The sequence below is a fragment of the Rhynchophorus ferrugineus genome, unplaced genomic scaffold (genome assembly GCF_030347505.1).
Source record: "Rhynchophorus ferrugineus isolate W39M unplaced genomic scaffold, kcgeb_rfMv2 rfM1, whole genome shotgun sequence".
NCBI classification, from domain to species: domain Eukaryota; kingdom Metazoa; phylum Arthropoda; class Insecta; order Coleoptera; family Curculionidae; genus Rhynchophorus; species Rhynchophorus ferrugineus.
Window position 1 is genome coordinate 4,156,423 of NW_027472580.1, and position 20,204 is coordinate 4,176,626.

At 32.8% G+C, this 20,204-nt stretch overlaps 2 protein-coding genes across 2 annotated transcripts; both read right to left on the minus strand.

Moving 5' to 3' along the window:
* Positions 1 to 845: 845 nt before the first annotated feature.
* Positions 846 to 19,554, minus strand: LOC143204649 (odorant receptor 67c). The gene is made up of 9 exons (XM_076417355.1): positions 19,509 to 19,554; positions 16,783 to 17,110; positions 16,608 to 16,734; positions 9,608 to 10,019; positions 6,371 to 6,695; positions 3,101 to 3,200; positions 1,255 to 1,356; positions 1,046 to 1,201; positions 846 to 979 (listed from the first exon to the last, which is right to left on the minus strand). The coding sequence occupies exons 1-9, from the start codon at positions 19,552 to 19,554 to the stop codon at positions 929 to 931; spliced, it is 1,647 nt and encodes a 548-aa protein (XP_076273470.1). The 3' UTR covers positions 846 to 928.
* LOC143202688 (odorant receptor 10) lies at positions 12,279 to 13,324 on the minus strand. Its single transcript, XM_076414367.1, has 3 exons — positions 13,229 to 13,324; positions 12,968 to 13,123; positions 12,279 to 12,497 (listed from the first exon to the last, which is right to left on the minus strand). The coding sequence occupies exons 1-3, from the start codon at positions 13,262 to 13,264 to the stop codon at positions 12,438 to 12,440; spliced, it is 252 nt and encodes an 83-aa protein (XP_076270482.1). The 5' UTR covers positions 13,265 to 13,324; the 3' UTR covers positions 12,279 to 12,437.
* Positions 19,555 to 20,204: the final 650 nt, after the last annotated feature.

A 20,204-nucleotide genomic window follows, 5' to 3' on the forward strand; every position in this document is an offset into this window, starting at 1 on the left:
GGCGACTATTACATAGCGTTATTGGAGCGTTTGAAGGACGAGATTGCCGAAAAACGGCCGCATTTGAAGAAAAAGAAAGTGTTGCTTCACCAAGATAATGCACCGTGTCACAAGTCAGTGAAAACGATGGCAAAAATCCATGAGTTATCCCCTAGCGACTATTTCCTGTCCTCAAATCTCAAAACAACGTTTGCTGGGAAGAAATTTTCGTTGAATGAAGAGGTGATTGCCGAAACTGAGGCCAATTTTGAAGCAAAGGACAAATCGTACTACAAAAATGGTATTGAAAAGTTGGAGGGACACTATAATCAGTGTATCACCCTTGAAGCGAAATTCGACAGCTCTCAAATTTACACACGCATCTTTTGTGACCTAAACAACATATGGAACTAATGGATTTAATTCTAGTAGCGCCATCTATGTGTCAGGTTGGGGACTTTTCAGTTGACCTTAGACGTAATCGAACGGTTGAACAACACGCAGGAAATCAGAGGATTGAAGCGACTAAACCTCACGAACTTGTACATAAAATTCCTCATAATTTTAGCTTAAGTAGTCTAATTTAATATTAATTTGTGTATTAATGTACGTACAACGGAATAATAATATAATATTATGAATAGTAAAAAATAAGTAAATAAAAAACCTTAAAAAAATTCTTAAAAGGATTAAGAAATGTAACACAGTTGATATGAGATTTGATACAATTTTATATCGCGACTTTATTTAACATAACAAAAAGATAAACTCAAATCAAATTATAAAACTAACAAGCGTTGTTGTTGCGGAGACTACAACTATTATGCATTGATATATATTTATCACTTTAAATATTCTGTTAAATTCCTTAGATGCTTAGTGCTAATTAGTTATTTTGTAGTTTGTCTGTCTGTAGTTTCTCAGTAAACGTCAATTGTGGACATTGTCTTCAATTTCCCGTATTCATTATACTGATATAGGAATACGCTGCCTTTATTACCTGAATAGAATAAAAATCAATATTAGATCTGTTACGAATGTGTTTCTTTAAGTACAAACACATTACCATTAAAGCTGATTGATTGGTCATGGGGCCAAAGGGGCCGATTGTCACCGTTAAAGGTTTCTGTGACCGTTGTATCATGATTAAGCATATCATTTTTCCTTCTTTGTTCAATAAACGCCAGTGACTAGCATATAAGGCATCACCGATACTCGTACTCTAAAATTCAATTATCCATGCCAAATCACGAATAATATCATATAATATTTTACTTGATCCAGAATTTCATTAGCGTTCCATGCTGTCATTATTAGTTGATACGATGTTAGATTGATGTAAGTCAGTAAAAATATGACATGCGTAACTGGAATGTCCTAAAAAAGTGAGAAATGATGTGATGAAATGAATGTCAAATTTTTGAGATATTTTTTCAAAATGATTGATAAAATCTCAATTTTATCAATCGTTGTAAAAGTCGATGAAACCTTAAACAAATTTAGACTGGCGCATTTCAGTTTACTACATCACTACAGAATAAACATCGACGATAGAAGCTCGATTGGCGTTGCTCATCATTACCTAATGAGATCTAAGCAAATTATCGAGAGAAACGCATTGTATACCTTCATAATGTTAAACCTCACACATGTTTAGTCATTTCCCAAAAATTAAGAAAGTTTGACCACGAAGTTTTGAAGTATCCATTAATAATCCGGAACAGGTCAATTTAAAAGTCCCCGGCCTACCACAGTAAAACACATTTTTTTGACAAAATTAGTTTTTTCTATTCAATATAATTCCCTTCAAGGGTTATAAACTGATTATAGTGACCCTTCAACTTTTCGATACCATTTTTGTAGTACGATTTGTCCTTTGTTTCAAAATAGGCCTCAGTTTCGGCGATCACTTCTTCATTCGACAAAAATTTCTTCCCAGCGAGCATACTTCTGAGATCTGAGAACAGAAAATAGTCGCTGAGGTCCAGATCTGGAGAATATGGTGGATGAGAAAGCAATTCGAAGCCCAATGCATAGATTTTTGACACGGTCCATTGTCTTGGTGAAGCAGCACTTTCTATTTCTTTAAATGCGGCCGTTTTTTGGCGATTTCGTTTTCCAAACAGTCCAATAACGCTATATAATAGTCGCTGTTGATGGTCCTTCCTTTTTAGTCAATGAAAATTATTCCTTGCGCATCCCAAAATACAGACGCCATAGCCTAGCCATCCGACTGTTGCCTTTTCCCACGCTTTGGAGCGGATTCATTGTGTGCAGTACACTCGGATGACTGTCGATTGGACTTCGGAGTGAAATAATACAGCCATGTTTCATCCGTTGTTACATACCGACGCAAAAAGTCGGGTTTATTATGCTTGATCATCTCCAAACACTGCTCCGAATCATCAAATCGTCGTTGTTTTCGGTCAAAAGTGAGCTCGCCCGGCACCCACTTTGCACAGAGTCTTCATATACCCAAATATTTGTGAATGATATGATGTCCATGTTCAGTTGATATCCTTAGAGTGTCCGCTGTTTTATTCAATTTCAATTTGCTGTCATTCAAAATGATTTTGTACATTAATCATTTTACAACCTGTTTTGAGCGTCCACTACGTTCACCGTCTTCGGTGACCATTTCACCAAGTCTAAACTTAGCATGTCAATCCTTAATGGTTAATTTTCCTGGGGCAGTGTCCGGAAACTCGGCATCAAGCCAAGTTTTTGCTTCAACTGTATTTTTTACCTTCAAAAAGCAATATTTTATCAGCACGCGAAATTCCTTTTTATCCATTTGTTTTTCACAGTAACAAAAGTTGCTTCACTCAAAATGCTATAATTCACAAACTAAAGACCTGACAACTGACAAATTTGTACGCGCATCTTTTGAAGGTTAGGGCTAACTAAAAAATATATGGATTTAATTATAGTAGCGCCATCTATTTGTTAGGCCGGGGACATTTCAATTGACCTGTTATCAAGTTATAAAATTTTGTGATAAAAATATTTGTTACTTTTCTTTACTGAGCTCAGTGAAACTTTCAAAAAGAAAGTTTCAAGACTGAATAACACATTAAATAAAAAATAAATTTCTAAGTGATATTTGGTATTGATTAATTACCTTTAATAATCCAGTAACACCTGTGGCAATTTCAATAGAATTCAGCATAAAATGCATTAGGACAATTATTCGTATTTCTTTATTTAATCTGGTTACGTAACTAGAAAAGAAACTTAATTATTTAAAGGCCACTAATTTAGATATTTATTTTATGTTCTCAACTACAAATTTCTACGAGTTTTGTTTTGTGGATTCAAATGATTGCAAATTGGAACTTAGGAAGGAAATAGGAAGTAGAGGAATAAGTTAAATCTGATTTCAATTTAAAGTGCTGTGATATAGTAGAAGATTCGTAGTAAATTACGTCCTGACTGAGATTAGTACGATATTTTTTATTATTATTTAACTATTACATTGTTACTTATCGTTTCCGACTAAGCTACAATTTGTCTTTATGATAACTTAAATCTAGGTATTTAACTAGGATGATCCATCGGCCCTATTTCAATCTCTGGTGAAATAATGTTTATACATGACATTGCTGTATGTTTTATTATATTTTATGCACTTCACTACACAGCAATACACAAAATCAGATGGTTTAATACTTTTGAGTCTACGTCCTACTCTGGTGGTATCCAAAAGTTGAAATACTTCAATATTTTCATGAGAATGGAGTCCCCATGCTCCCTTGCAATTTTCTTGATTTCTTGACTGACTGTGGTTATCTGATGGTCTCGATATAGGTGGTCAGTCCTGTAGTATTTGGGTGCGCCCACAATACTTCTCAGGAGTTTGTTCTGAAAAAAGTGTATTTCGTTTATGTTCACTTTGCGGAACATCCCCTTATTTGAACTCTGTATGTCCATATAGATTTCAGTATTTGCTTATATAATAGCAATTTATTATGTACTGATAATTGCGAATTTCTTGCAAATAGTCAATACATTTCCCTATATAAAAAATCCTGTTATTTTCTTTTCTTTTTTATTCGAGATATTTAGCGTTGTTGTTATATGGAATTATTTGAAGTTATTGGTGCTTGTATGGTCTGATTGTAGATGGACTGCTCATGCACATAATTATTTTCGTTAATTTTTATTTTCCAAGCTTGTGTCCATTTATTTATATTGTAACTTGCCTGTTGTAATTTTCGTGTGGCTTCTTCACTATTGTCTCCGACAGCTATAATCGCAGTATCATCAGCAAATGTAGCCGGCGTAATATTCTCCATTTGGGGTACATCACAAGTGTAGAGTGGATAGAACATTGGCCCCAGTACACTTCCTTGTGGTACACTTGCTCTACCTTCTTTTATTGTAGAGTAAGCTTCCTCTTATTTAACTCAAAACATTATGGCTGTAATGTACGATTTTGGTAATTCGGTGTTTTGTTTTGGTAACATTTTCTGTACTTTATAAACAATGCTTTCATACCATACATTAATGAAGGCTTGAGCTATATCTAAGAATATAGCTAAACATACTTTTTTACTTTCGTAGGCTTATTCAACAACATCTGTTATTCTATGGACCTGGTCAGTTGTTGGATGTTTGTTAATTGACCCAGACTGGTGTGTTGGTATTAAGTTTTTATAAATTCTATGATATTCTATTCTCTATGATCAGTTTTACTCTTTTCAGCAGGAGTTTTTCAAAACCCTTAGATATTACTGACAGCAGTGATATAGGTCTAGAGGCTTTTATTTCATTTGGTGGCTTTTCAGCACTGGAATCATTATAAATTCCGCCATTTTCCAAATGCCTGGGACATGTTTTAATCTAAACTGAAAGACTAGAAATATACATGTCCTTTTATCTTTTATTCTTGATCACTCTTGGTCATATTTCGTTTTCTTTTACGATAACAAGGAGCATACCTGTTCACTTATTAATTGAATATGAATTCACTCTATTATTAAAAGTTTATAGTTATATATGCTACTTCGTCAGTAAAAGAAATATACTGTTTTCTAAAGAGTGTTCCAAAATTTACGGTATATTTGAATATATATGAGAGCATAACGTGTTTGTTGACCACTATGGAAACTGGGGAAATTGTTTTTTGTAGTAATGTAATTTCTAGAAAACTTATGATCCACATTCCTGCTAGGTTCTCAGAATATCCAATGTGCAATAATGTACAACAATGCCCAATATATTATGTGATTTTATTTCATTTTAATCGGGTTATTTGAAGTCAAAATTGTATGCGAATAAGTTTATAATCTCTTGTTCAGAAGAAAAACCTGCAGTGCTACATCATCTAGATTCAAAAATAATTTAGCAAAATTATCTTGGTAGTAGATACGCCCAATTTGATAACTTGTACTGGACCTACTGTTTAACGTAGACTCCGAACCACGGTCCTCGGCATTAAGCCTACCGATTGGCGAGTGACCAATTTAGAAATCATCCCAGAAGACATCCGATCTTACCGTGTTTGGTTACTGGCGGGATGGGGATTATTGTCCTTGTCGGATTCTATGTTCTTGCATAGGACTATAACAAATATTAAACGCCTTTACCAGTGCGCCAACCAAGCCGGCTGAAAACTGTTTGTTCAATAATTTATTGTATTTTGACCGATAAACTGTATTTTCTTTTAAATGATTAAAAACATGGTGGTACTACTCTATGAATAATATTGTGGCTTAGTGCTTAGCAGAATTAGGAGACGGCAATTCTTTTCAAATTCTGAAGTTTAACACTTTACCTCTGATATATTCGTATCCTAGTTTTCTTGACCTACAATTTTTTTGAAGGTACTGGTTACGTCTTTCAGCTGAACGGTCGATTTTGCAACAATCCTTGCGGAATTCATTCACTTGCTATTTAATTGTAATATGCCTCTCTGGATTTATTGTTCAATTTCGCATCTTAAACGGGTACTTCATTTCTAATGCCATATTGAAGAGAATATGAAGAATTTACCTTAGGCATTACATTTGAAATATTTTAAGCTTGGAGACGTTAGTCTATAACAGCGTCTAAGTTTTTTTCTGATTTTGCTATACTTCGGTGTTTTCTTGTATAATTCTATTAGAAAAGTATCATAAAGAAGTCTAAACATCTGTATGAGTGAATATCATTAGCTTATATAAGATATGTCTGCCATGCCTTTTTTAACTTTTCACATAATTAGCCCTGGCGTAGATGCGTCGTATGTACCAAACATTTTTTTGTAGATAAACTAACTTTATAAAATACTTAACTTGCTTGAATATTAGATACAAAATATTATTTTGGTGTATGTGTGGATACAAATAAGTGGCCCTTGTAATGCCAACGGGTGGAATTATAAGTGAAGTAAATTACACTGGTCAATAACCTGATTAAACTTTGATGTTGTCTAACATACGTCTTCAGTTCAGCGGTTTTTCCCTTTACGTCGTCACCTTCTGCGATAAAGCTTCTCAGTTGGAGATTCAGGACCTGCAGCTGGGCTGCGGCGAATATCATAAGAGTTCCAATGATCGAATGACAGACAACGTTCGCTGAGCAAGCCGACCAACCAAATATCAAGTTCAGAGTATAGATCCAAACCATATGGTCCAATTTGTACCCTGGGAACCAGAATTGATACCAGTAGTATGAGTCTATGGTGCAATTATTTGCTCTGTTATAAGCAATGAGTTGTTGATCACCAACTATACCTAAAATTTGTAAAATAAATTAATCAAAATAATATAGTGATAAAAATGAAGCCTTGCTTTGGACTACAATTGTGGTTTTCATTAGGATAGCTAATTTATTCAATAGGTTTCAGATTATATAAATATGTTAACAATCTTTCACAAATCTTCTCTACCACCACGTATTTTGTTTCCCAAATTAAAGATGCAAGATGGAAATAAGATTATGGCTATAACAATTATTCCCTTTAGTTATTAACTAATTCTAATAATAATAAAGTGATGTCTAGAGATGGGTCACACTTAAAATGATATGCTTTTACGATTGTTTTTTTAAGAATTAAATTTTACAAAATGATAGTCAAATTAGAAAAAATATTTTTTATATTTGCTTGTTCTTATTTTTGGTAATAAATGTATGTTGCTTAAAATTCTATGACTTAATTGAACTACACTAGAACAATTTCAGAGTGGATTTACTATTACTTACTATTAATTATATTTAAATTGTACTTTTACAATATTAAATAGAAATCTGCATTACCCTCAAGCCTCTCTTAATTTATAAGGTAGGTTGAATATTTTTGATACATTGAATTTATTTTTAGGGTACACTAACACAGCACTAAATGGCTGGATTGTGAGTAATAAGATTCCATACCTATATACTTTAAATGCCAACTTTCCAGGTCTAGGAATAATAATTTATTTGTATAATTTATTTGTGTCATGCCCAGCTAAGCAGGCTTCAGCTATATTACATACAATTAGTACATTCATATTTTATACTAATTTTTATTAGTGTAAAACAAGAAATAGGAAAACCATTGACAGATAGCCAACAATCATCTCGAACTGTTTACTCGATATCAAATTCTCCTTTATTGGCTTTTTAATTAGATTAGAAAAACAAACCTATTTTATTCTTATTAATTAATCAAAAATTATGTTTTTGTTTAGTTGAGTAAATAATTTTTAATAGCTTGGAAGAGGAAAGGCGATATAAAATGCTTAAATAGAGAAACATTATTAAAATAACTCAATATGAAATAGCAGAGCTCTCTTATAAAACGTACTCAAAGATAACATCTTTATATAAGGGAATATTTATATATAACAGGTCAATTGAAAAATTCTCGGCCTACCATATTAAAATTCATTTTTTGGCAAAATCAGTTTTTTGTTCAACATAATTCACGTCAAGGGTGATACACTGATTATAGCGACCCTCCAATTTCTCGATACCATTTTTGTAGTACGATTTGTTCTTTCCTTCAAAATAGGCCTCAGTTTCGGCGATCACCTCTTCATTCGACGAACATTTCTTCCCAGCGAGCATTCTTTTGAGATCTGAGAACAGGAAATAATCGCTGGGGGCCAGATCTGGAGAACACGGTGGATGAGGAAGCAGTTCGAAGCCCAATTCATGGACTTGTGACACGGTGGATTGTCTTGGTGAAGCAGCGTTGTCTTTTTCTTCAAGAGCGGTTGTTTTCGGCGATTTCGTCCTTCAAACGGTCCAATAACGCTATGTAATAGTCGCAGTTGATGATCCTCCCTTTTTCAAGGTAGTCAATGAAAATTATTCCATGCGAATCCCAAAATACAGACGCCATAACGCTGCATTTTCCTACGCTTTGGAGTGGGTTCGGAGTGAAATCACGGACCCATGTTTCATACATTGTCACATATCGACGCAAAAACTCGAGTTTATTATGCTTGATCATCTTTAAACACTGCTCTGAATCGTCAACTCGTCCTTGTTTTTGATCGAAAGTGAGATCGCGCAGCACCCACTTTGCACAAAGCTTTCTCATACCCAAATATTCGTGAATGATATGATGTACACATTCAGTTGATATATTTAGAGTGTCTGCTATTTCATTCAATTCCAATTTATGGTCATTCAAATTCATTTTGTGGATTTTTTAAATGTTTTCGTCGGTTCTTTCAACTCCTTTTGGGCGTCCACTGCGTTCACCGTCTTCGGTGCTCATTTCGCCACGTCTAAATTTAGCAACCAATCCTTGATGGTTGATTTTCCTGGGGCAGTGTCTGGAAACTCGATATCAAGCCAAGCTTTTGCTTCAACTATATTTTTTCTCTTCAAACAGCAATATTTTATCAACACGCGAAATTCCTTTTTATCCATTTTTTTCACAATAACAAAAATTAATAACAAGAAGCTTCACTCAAAATGCTATAATTCACAATCTAATGATCCGATAGCTGTCAAATTAATACACGCTCCTTTTGGGCATTTGTGCTAGCTAAAAAAACATATAACATATTTAATTCTATTACTGTCATCTATGTGTCGGGTCGGGAACTTTTCAATTGACCTGTTATATACATATATATAATTAACCATAATGTTTGTTTATAGATATAGATTTTAAAGCTTTTGGCGGGATTGCCGGATTGAACATTATGACAATGTAACGCGCTAACACTGTTGGACCTAGAAAAAAATAGCTACAGTTACATCTCAATCAATAACTCTCTTTCCAAGGCCCACTGCAAACGCTGACTACCCCTCCACAACATACCAGTTACCAATCATCACAGCAAAGATGTTCAACAAGTATTGCTAATATCTTAAATATTTCAAATTCTCAACCACAAATAACCCTTTATCGAGTGTTTTTTTTAAATACTTCGACTGAGTGCCATTATATAGCAAAGTGAAGCTTGTCATGACGCTTCAACATGAAGTTGTTTACAGTTCTTTTTACTCGATGCAATTCAATACACAGTAACACCACTTGCTGTAGATCCTTTGAAGATTAATTTTTAGCTCTGATAAAAGACTTATTATTGTCTAATAAAAAATAAATGGTTGTAAACTAATTTTTTTTGTATTTTTCTTTACATGGCTCCCGTTTCCCCAATCTCCCTTATTTAATTTACATTTTTTTGAAACTTGATCTTACCTAAATAATACATGGCTATTGCACAAATAATCTGAACGAAGGCTTGACCTCTACACATATTATTACAAAACGAGGCTTTCCTTAAATACATTCTCTTGATAGGTTCATTATTGGAATCCATGATTCTCCCCTCGTATTCAGTTATCTCGTCCAATATATCAATGAGACCTTTTCGCACACATATATACGTCTTGATAGCAATCAACCAGCAAGTTATTAAAACTCCAACAGCTGATATGACAATTTGCATATCAGCATGGTTTTTTAATAGTTTCGCCAATCCTATCAGAAGAAGAAACCAGAAAACAAACAGTAATATTTTAGAAACCGTAAAATATATGCGATACATGGTATTTAAGATGTTGTAATTGGTTAAAGGTTTTTTCCAAAATCCAGAAACTATCATTAATTTCTTTAAAAATTCTATAAACCTTTCTTCGGTCATGGTAATGGAAATATATGGCGACGACAACATTAATTTTTTATTTTATAAGAAGCAAAATCTGTTTCTAAGAATGAAAAAAGAAATGAGCAGATGTTAATTCTCTTATATTTAAACGTCCCTAACGGATAATTATTTTATCAATTTTTAATTGAATATATTTATGTGTAAGCGACTATGGTAATGACATGTGACATCACCAATGTCGTTTCAGATTTTTTAATACTGTGGTTTATTTAAATTATTGATTGTATAAAATAATATATTAGATAGGGTTTAACTGTTGTTAATTAATTTATTATTCGGTCATATCAGACATGTAAAAAGGAAATCAGCGTTTTTAATTGATGATTTATTAAAATATTTTCCCGTCATTAACTGACTTGGTTTTTGAAAATTGCTAATTGAAAACAAGTATCTCATTTGATTTTTGATTTTCAGTTTCAGCTACTGCTTAACCGCTTGATTAAATACTCGCTAGTTTTGGAAACCTATGAGTTTTGATCCTTTATGATTGAACATCAATAAATAAGCATTCACTGACTTCGCCAGTTGACCGGAATTTTTACAAGCTCAATGTGATGTGTGTGATTGTGATGACTTCTGTGGGATTTCTTGTGCTTTTTCCCTTACTTTTGTTAATTAGTTTGTATTTTTTTTTAATTTGCTGGAAAGTGCACATAAAAAATTAAAAAAAAAATGTAGGAAAATTTATTGGTTAAATAAAGGAAAATCACAATTATCAGTACAAAACTTATATGGAAATATAATTCAAATATGGGAATATTCTGTAAAAACTAATATAAATACAATACAAGTTTTCCAGAACAACGTCTTGTTAATTATTGTAGATGCACCCAGATACTACAGGACTGATTACTTATACCGATAAATTTAGATACCGACTGTCACTCAGGAAATCAAGATAATAGGAAGGTGAAAATGAGAAGAGATACCATTGTCATGTCAATATCGAACTATTAGGATTCTTGGATAGCACCAGAAAAGGACACAAACTCGAAAGAATCAAATTATTTGATCTTGTGTAGTGTACTTTAGTGAGCTGCATTTAATAAAAAAATAATACTGTAAATACAAAAATTTTATTACACCAGAGACAGAAATAGGGCCGATGGGTCTCCTTAGATATTATAAACCTGGATTTAACTTATTGAAAAGAAAAAATGTGGTTAGCCGGCAACAACTAGTAATAATGTAATAAATAAATTTTAAAAAAATCATTTATTAAATTTTTTGGAAATTCTTAATTTGGAAGCAACGAAATAACTACATGTTTCTTCTGATTTTTATCTTCAGTTCTTGATTAATAAACATTTTAAGTGTTTCTTGAAAAGAATGAGTAAAAATGCAAAAAAGAAGAGTTTTCGGTAGCGTATTCTGAATAGGGATGAATAGTGAATCTACCAATCCTCTATGCCGAACAGGAATATTCATGGTTATGCAGTTTCGTTGTACATATGGTGGGTTCATCAAAGTGTAGAGTATTAGCTGCTAAAACGTACTGGAATTTTTACGGAAGATCTCCACAGACATCATTTTAACACATCACATCAACTTGAAGTATACGTTATTGCCAGAAAAACCAGCAATAGTGAGTAACAAAACGAAGATACTCTGTTGCATCTAGAGTAGGATATTCTTCCAGATCCAGCGTGTTCACATAAAACCATTTTTTATTCCTTCTTGATTGTTTCATATTGATGCTGTATGACTTGGCTGGCAAGTGGTTTTGAAATGTTGAAGCAGTGTGAAAATGTATCGATGCCAAACCAATATCGTTTTTTGACAAGATATCGGCATATCACCAGAGAGATGGGAAAAAAACTACATAAATGGATGCAACATATTGTATTGATTCTTCTCAATAAATGCTTTTTGAAAGTGAATATGGTGATCGTAATATATACAGGCACCCAATAGATTATTAGATTGTTTTGGGATGCTAAAAAATTGTTCTTTTCTATGGCGTTTTAATGTTTTATAGCATTTTGTTTACGTTACACAGCTATTATATTAAAATTGTATAATATTGATACCCAATTGTTAAGGTGTCGTTATTTTAAAAAGGATGGAATGACTCTTACATATACAATATATTCATAGAACGTTAATAACAACTACAGGTCAAGAAAGCATAACAGAGTCTCCATAGTAATAATATACAGTGTGTATAGTATAAAAAATGAGAACTTTGAGGATTTAAATGCATTTAACGTAACTAATATTTGAGGAATATAAAAATTAAATCCATAATCACATTTAATTTTATGCTAATAATTAACACTTCCTATTGTGATTTGTTTATTGCTATAACATTATTTAAAGTGCTGTATTCATATAATGGTCCTCTGCGTGTCTATCTCCTTGTTAATTATCAGTATTGCCTCCATTCATCAGACTGACGTAGGAATAAGCAGCCTTAATTACCTAAAAATCAAAACAACTTATTCAAAAACCATTATTTTATTGCAATCCGACATTTAATCCTAAGTGAACCAGTGAAAACAATTTAGCTTAGTATAAGTAAGTAAAACAAAAACTAAATATCAAAAATGTGTTTTCATAATCATTTTCGTTATGGCTGTCTAATAGATTTTAGCTCTAAAAATGCTTTTTTAGGTTCGCTGAAATGATGATTTATTAAGGAATTAAATATCGTTAAATTTTTCAAATTAAATGCTGACTATTATCCTCAATGATTAATCAATAATCAAAGTTTTGCCTTAGTTAACGAACCCCTCTGTTGAATAAAATTCAAGGAAAACGTACTCCAAACATATCGTGTGTTATTTTTCATTATTAATTTCTATAGTTATAATACACTTCTTTATATTTTTTATACTCTGTCTTAATGCGCTAAAGAATTAATATAGAATAAATATGGAGTTTAGACGTACCATTAACCCAGATCGATTGGTCATTGGACTAAAAGGTCCTATAGTCAATTTTAAAGGTCTCTGAGCCCTTTGTATAACAATTTGACATATAACTTTTCCTTCTCTGTCCAATAAATGCCAATTGCTAGCATAAATAGCGTCCGAAACAGCAGTACTCTAAAATATAGGCATAATTTTTTGATATTGATATTACTTGATATATTCTACTCTACAGCGTAAGGTTTTATTTTTTACGTGAACATCATTACAAAGTATATTTACCTGTTCTATAATTTCATTTGCATTCCAGGAAGTCATAAATAACTGGAATAAAACCAGATTAAGGTATGTTATTGTAAATACTCTTTCAGTGGTTTTTGTATTCTAAAAGATATAAAGTAATATATTGATCTAAATTTGAAAGGAAACAGTTGTGTTATAAAATAACCGCAAAACGTAGAAATATAGAATGGAAACTTAAACTAGCATATCTGTAACTATGTCTTGCGCGTCTAAATCACCAGAGTTATGTTTATTTTTCTTTTAATTTGAATCATTTTAAAGACATAATAACAGGTTAATTGAAAAGTTCCCGGCCCACCATAGTAAAACAAATATTTTGGCAAAATTATTTTTTTTTATTCAACACAACTCTCTTCAAGGGTGATACACTCATTATAGCGACCTTCCAACTTTTAGATGCCATTTTTGCAGTACGATTTGTCCTTTGTTTCAAAATAGATCCCACATTTTCGGCGATCACATCTTCATTCGACGAAAATTTCTTCGCAGCGAGCATTCTTTTGAGATCTGAGAACAGGAATTAGACGCTGGGGACCAGATCTCCAGATCCAGAGAGATGGAGACTTACCGTATGGATGAGGAAGCTATTCTAATCCCAATTCATTCTGTCATCGTTTTCACTGACTTGAGACACGGTGCATTGTTTTGGTGAAGCAGCACTTTCTTTTTCTTCAAATGCGGCCGTTTTTTGGCGATTTCGTACTTCAAACTGTTCAATAACGCTATGTAATAGTCGCTGTTGATGGTCCTACCTTTCTCATGGTAATCAATAAAAATTATTCCATGCGTATCCCAAAATACAGACGCCATAAACTTTCCAGCCGACTGTTACGTTTCCTCACGCTTTGGAGCGGGTTCATCATGTGCAGTCCACTCGGATGATTGTGGATTGGACTTCGGAGTGAAATGATGGAGTGAAATGATGTTTCATCCATTGTGACATATTCACGCAAAAACTTGGATTTATTACACTTAATAGTCTTCAAACACTGTTCCGAATCATCAACTCGTCGATGATTTTGGTAAAAACGGAGCTCGTGCGGCACCCACTTTGCACAGAGCTTTCTCATACTCAAATATTCATGAATGATATGATGTACACATTCAGTTCATATCTTCAGAGTGTCTGCTATTTCATTAAATTTCAATTTATCGTCATTCAAAATCATTTTGTTGATTTTTTTAATGTTTTTGTCGGTAACAACCTCTTTAGGACTTCCACTGGGTTCACCGTCTTCGGTGATCATTTCACCACGTCTAAACTTAGTATACCAATCCTTGATGGTTGATTTTCCTGGGGCAGTGTACGGAAACTTGGCATCAGGCCAAGTTTTTGCTTCAACTGTATTTTTTCCCTTCAAGAAGTAATATTTTATCAACACGCGAAATTCCTTTTTATCCATTTTTTTCACTATAACGAAAGTTGCTGCGCTCAAAATGCTATAATTCACAAAATACTGATCCAACAGCTGTCATATTTATACACGTATCTTTCGAGGGCTAACTAAAAACATATTGATTTAAATCTAGTAGCGCCATCTGTGTGTCAGGCCGGGGACTTTTCAATTGACCTGTTAGGTTACACATATATGTTTTTCTATTTTCGTGTGTAATATTTAGGAAATTTGCTGTCATGACGTTATTTTTATACCATTTAAAGTAAATATTATATGTTTAAATGTAGAATTAGTGAAGAGTGTTGTTTTCCAGAAGTAAAAGTTCAAGTAAAATTACTTTCTAAATTCTTTTCATTTTAGGCCGACCAGATAATATGGACCTGAATGTGGAATATCAATACTTAACCAAGATGCAATTACCAATTGTAATTCTCGATAACTGAATTGAAACACATAATATGTGTATATTCATTGATCATTTCCATAAACCTATCGAAAAGAAAAATATGGCTACAAGTTAAATATTGGAGCCAGCAGTTGCTCAGTCCACGTTAGGGTCTTTAAATAGAATTAAAAATAAGTAAAAATATAATATTGTTTTCAAAGGAAGTAAATTGAGAAATTTGAAAACTGAAAATTATAACACGTATTTCTCGGCAGATGCTTTTGAAACAAACGGATATATACCAAATAACAGAATTAAGGTTAAGGACTAAGTGAATATAAGGCAACTACAATATTGTAACCAAGAATTGTTACGTACTTATTTTTATGATCCTGTTATATTATTTAACGGTACCAGGGAATATTCTCTGGACTATTTTCTCCCTAAAAAATTCTCATTTGGATATAATGTCAGCAAATATAAATATTTTTTAACCCACTTCAAAAAAGGAGGAGATTCTATGTTCTGTTTTTTAATGTATGTTCGCCGATTTCTCCATTAATTATAGACCGATTTTCAAAATATTTGCATCTCCGAGATGGTTCCGTCCAAGATAGGATCTGATGTGAGGAAGGAGGGGAAAACGAGGGAGAACCTCAAATTCCAAGGGCACTCATAACATTTTCACATATTTTTTATCGAAAATAATCAGATATTTGTGTATAATGTTACAGATGAACTGGTGTGATCGAAATTCGGAACTAGTTTAGTGTAAAAGCCATTCAGTTTGCTTTTTAAGCACTAACAGTATCATATGAGAAGTTGTAGAAACATCGTATGCAACTGTTTCTATGGTATAATAGAGCGTTTTTTTTTAGTTTGGTTGGAACATTTCTCAAATCATCTAGACTGTGTAGCGGGCGCCAGGCCCTGAAACATTCCTTAATTTCAATCATTGTTTCTTTATTCCTATTTTTCCTCATACGGGCTGTACTTTTACTTAACCTACCCATTGTAACACTTATTCAAATAATTGCGCAAGTTATTAAGTCGGTTCAATTTTGCTTGGTAAAAATATTTTATTAAATTGATTAATTGTATATAACATAGGCGTTGCTTGTTCTAGCGGATGAAAAAAAATAGGATTGCAAATGGCAACAATTTTATAAAGATAGAAATTATATGGATAGTGTCTAATTAAGTACCTATAAAAATGTACAAAAATAAAGAGAAGGTTTCTCAGAAGAAGGTTTTCGAAGAATTATAGCATTTAATTATTATTTTCACTAAGTTCATTTGTTGTATTTCTAGCTATATTTTGGAAAAATTGCTTTTTTAATTTATAGTTTTTTTTATAATATTATTTAAGATAATAACAATATAGAATTAGAAAATGTCTCTCTATTCTATGGAACTAGTATAGTAAATAATTTTGAATATTGAAACTCGTTAATGCAAAATAATGTTAAAAAGTATGCAAATAACAATTATTTACGCAAAAGCAGAATCATATTTCTTATTGGTGATCTTAAACCATTGCTAGCTATATTACGCATTATTGTGTTGTGTATTTAACTTGCAAATTAATGACATTTATTGTTACCTTTAGTAGACCAGTTACACAACTGGAAATTTCAATTGAGTTTAATAAGAAATGCATCAAAATGATTATTCTTACTTTCTCATTTAGTACGTTTACATATCTAAAATAAAACCATTTATTAAAGTTAAAAATAGTGATTTGATCTTACCTGATTAGATCCTGATGGTGCTTAACGTATCGCTTGAGTTCATTGGTTTTGTCATCCAAATAATCGTTTTTATCTTTGATGAATTTCTTTAGCTGTATGTTCAGTATTTGTAACTGTGTCGCTGCAAATATCATCAGAGTCGCTATAATAGAATGAGCAACGATATTTGTTAGACTGCCGAAGAAACAAAAAATGAAGTTTAAAAAATAAACGGTAACCAAATGATCCAGTTTCATTGCAGGGAAATAAAATTGGTACCAGTAAGGCGAATCAATAGTGGTATTGTGAATTCTGTTGTATTCAATCAACGCTTGATCTCCACCAATGCCTGCAAATTAAAAAAAGTTCATTTATCTGAAATATATAGGGTCAATCGGTTTGTTATACAATCGGTTAACTCGGCTTTTCATAATAGATTGTATTAAATTGTATATCTCTAGTGCTATCATAGATTTTCGAAAAATATTTAAGAAATGTTTAGGTTTCCTGAAGTATTCGTTATATTTTTTGGTTTCCTGAATCCAAAAATGACATGTTTCGTGGCATGTTTTAGGCAGCTAAATTAAACGAGTTATTACATTAAAATAAAAAAGAATAGACTTGATTTTTTTAATTTAAAAAAATTTCCTCTTCCTTTCCTCCGGCGTGGCTCCCCTTTATATATTTTCGTTTATGGGAAGAATCTGGAAGGATTCTTTGAAGTGTCCTGTTTGAAACAACAGTTTGATATAATAAATACGCTCAATTTTCTTTGGTATCCTTTCAATATCTTGTTGAAATCTTTGAAATCAAATTTTCCGGAAAGCAGGTGGAAATAAAGAAATGTAATGTAGCTCCACCATTTCATTCCGAAGTCCAATTGACAATCATCCGAGTGGACTGCAAACGATGAACCCGCTCCAAAAGCTTTCCAAAGCGTGGGAAAATGCAACAATCGACTGGCAAGGTTATGGCGTTTGTATTTTGGGATGCGCATGGAATAATTTCCATTGACGACCTTGAAAAAGGAATGACTATTAACAGCGACTATTACATAGTTTTATTGGACCATTTGAAGGAAGAAATTGCCGAAAAAACGGCCGCTTTTGAAGAAAAAGTAAGTGCTGATTCACCAAAACAATGCAACGTGTCACAAATCAGTGAAAGCGATGGCAAAAATCCATGAATTGGGCTTCGACTTGCTTCCTCATCCACCGTATTCTCCATATGTGGCCCCCAGCGACTATTTCCTGTTCTCAGATCTCAAAAGAATACTCGCTGGGAAGAAATTTTCGTCGAATGAAGAGCTAATTGCCGAAACTGATGCCTATTTTGATGCAAAGGACAAATCGTAAGACAAGGGTATCGAAAAGTTGGAGGATCGCTATGAATAAATGTTGAATAAAAAAAAACTAATTTTGCCAAATAAATTTGTTTTACTGTGGTAGGCCGGGGACTTTCCTATTGACCTGTTAGACACATTAATGCATTAAGAGTAGCATATAGTAGATTAGCGCCTTACAAATCATTTAAAAGACCGCATTGATATGAAGGAAGGTTATGCTGAGTATATAATGGGTATTGGAAAGAAATTGTTCATCATGAATAATCCTACTCAAACTCATTAATACAACAAATGGTACAATTGAAGCAGCGACTAAAAAAACTACCAGAAGTGATCAACACTAGAGACGTTGTTTTCCACCAGATCAGAATTGGTGCATCCAGCTGGACCTGGATATAGCCGGAACCTTGCTCTATCCAACTGTAATTTGTTCTGGCCTGAACTAATCCAAATTCTGACAAAATTCTCTTAATTATGTAGAAGAACCTACATAAACTACTACAAAATTTCTAGAGACGGAATTTTGATTCTAACAGAAAAATTAAAAAAAAAGGTCCAAAGGATTTTTAAATTAAATGGACAAATTCGCTTAAAATAAAAATGAAACGACATTTTCACTACATATGAATAACACATTTATCAGATCCGAAGAACTTAGAGAATGCGGAATTCAGAATTTGTTGTTGAGAAAAAGGTTTAATATATAATTAGAAACGAATCACTATAACCAAGTTTTCATAATAGCCACTTATTCTTAAATTTAAGATTATTTAAAATGGCATAAGTCACTGGATAGTAGTTAGTGTCATTGCTATTGTTGCCTACTGGAACTTATGTACCATGAAAAATGAAGAAGTAGTGATAAATGATGAAAAATCCACTGAAAAAATATTATTTACAATTACCTTTGAAAAATATTCCGAAATTAAATCACAGTCACAATAAATGATAAAATATAAGATTTTTACGATTAAGATGGACACGACTTTAGTATTCGTTAAACTCATTGCGAACATATGGGCTGAAAAGCCCGGGCCGAACACATAGATGGTGATAGTTTTCCAATAAAAAATTACATTAAAAAAATTTCCAATTAAAAAAATCGACATAATCGTTTTAAATGATCGAAATGTGAAGTGAAGAAAAGTTGCGTGATTGACGGTCATTTAATGCTGTGTGAAGTTACGGCAACTATGCTTCATCGGTTTCAATATGGGAATATCGCTTTCGACGTTTTAAAAGTGGTGATTGTGCAGCCGAGGATATGGAGCGCACTGGATAGCCAGAAACATGTGATGAAGAAGATCTGAAGGCATTACTCGATGAAACCACTAACACGGATCGCTATTGACTACAATTGAAGCGTTTAAGCCTAGCTCTGCATGAAAAACAATCGAAATACGATCGAAGAGACAACAAATCTTCAGCATGACAAAGCTCGACCACATGTTGCAAAACCGGCAAAAACATATTTGGAAACATTTAAATCAGAACTGCTACTCCACCCGCCGTATTCTCCAGGCCTTGCTCCTTCTGGTTATTACTTGCTCTGACATATGTATCATGACCTCTCTGAGGGCTGCTTCATTACTTAAGAAGATACCAAAAATTGGTCGATTCGCAGATAACCTCAAAAGATACATCGATCTTTCTACATGGAATACATAAATTGTCTGAAAGATGAGAAAAAATAGTGGCTATCGATATGAATAAACTAACTTATCTGCTAAATTCTATAGTACACATATACCCAAATACAATATAACAGTTTTACGTTTAGTACATCGGAATTATTCAGTCTGTTCTTCACTAATCATGAAATACTCAAAATGACATTTTTGATATCTATTACTTTTGTGGTTTTATTCAGTTGTTGTTTGCTTGTCAGGAAAAAAATAGAAGATTTTCTAGTGTAATACTATTGTGTAAATTAGTGTAAATTAGTGTTAAGTTTTGGAGTTTTGGTTTTCTCGATCTAAGAGATTGTAACTTTTTTGACATTAATTGTTGGTTACCATTTCCAAGATACAGTACGTATATATTTGTGGATACTTAATTTGTAACATAGCTTCATACCTACCTAAATAAAACAAAGACC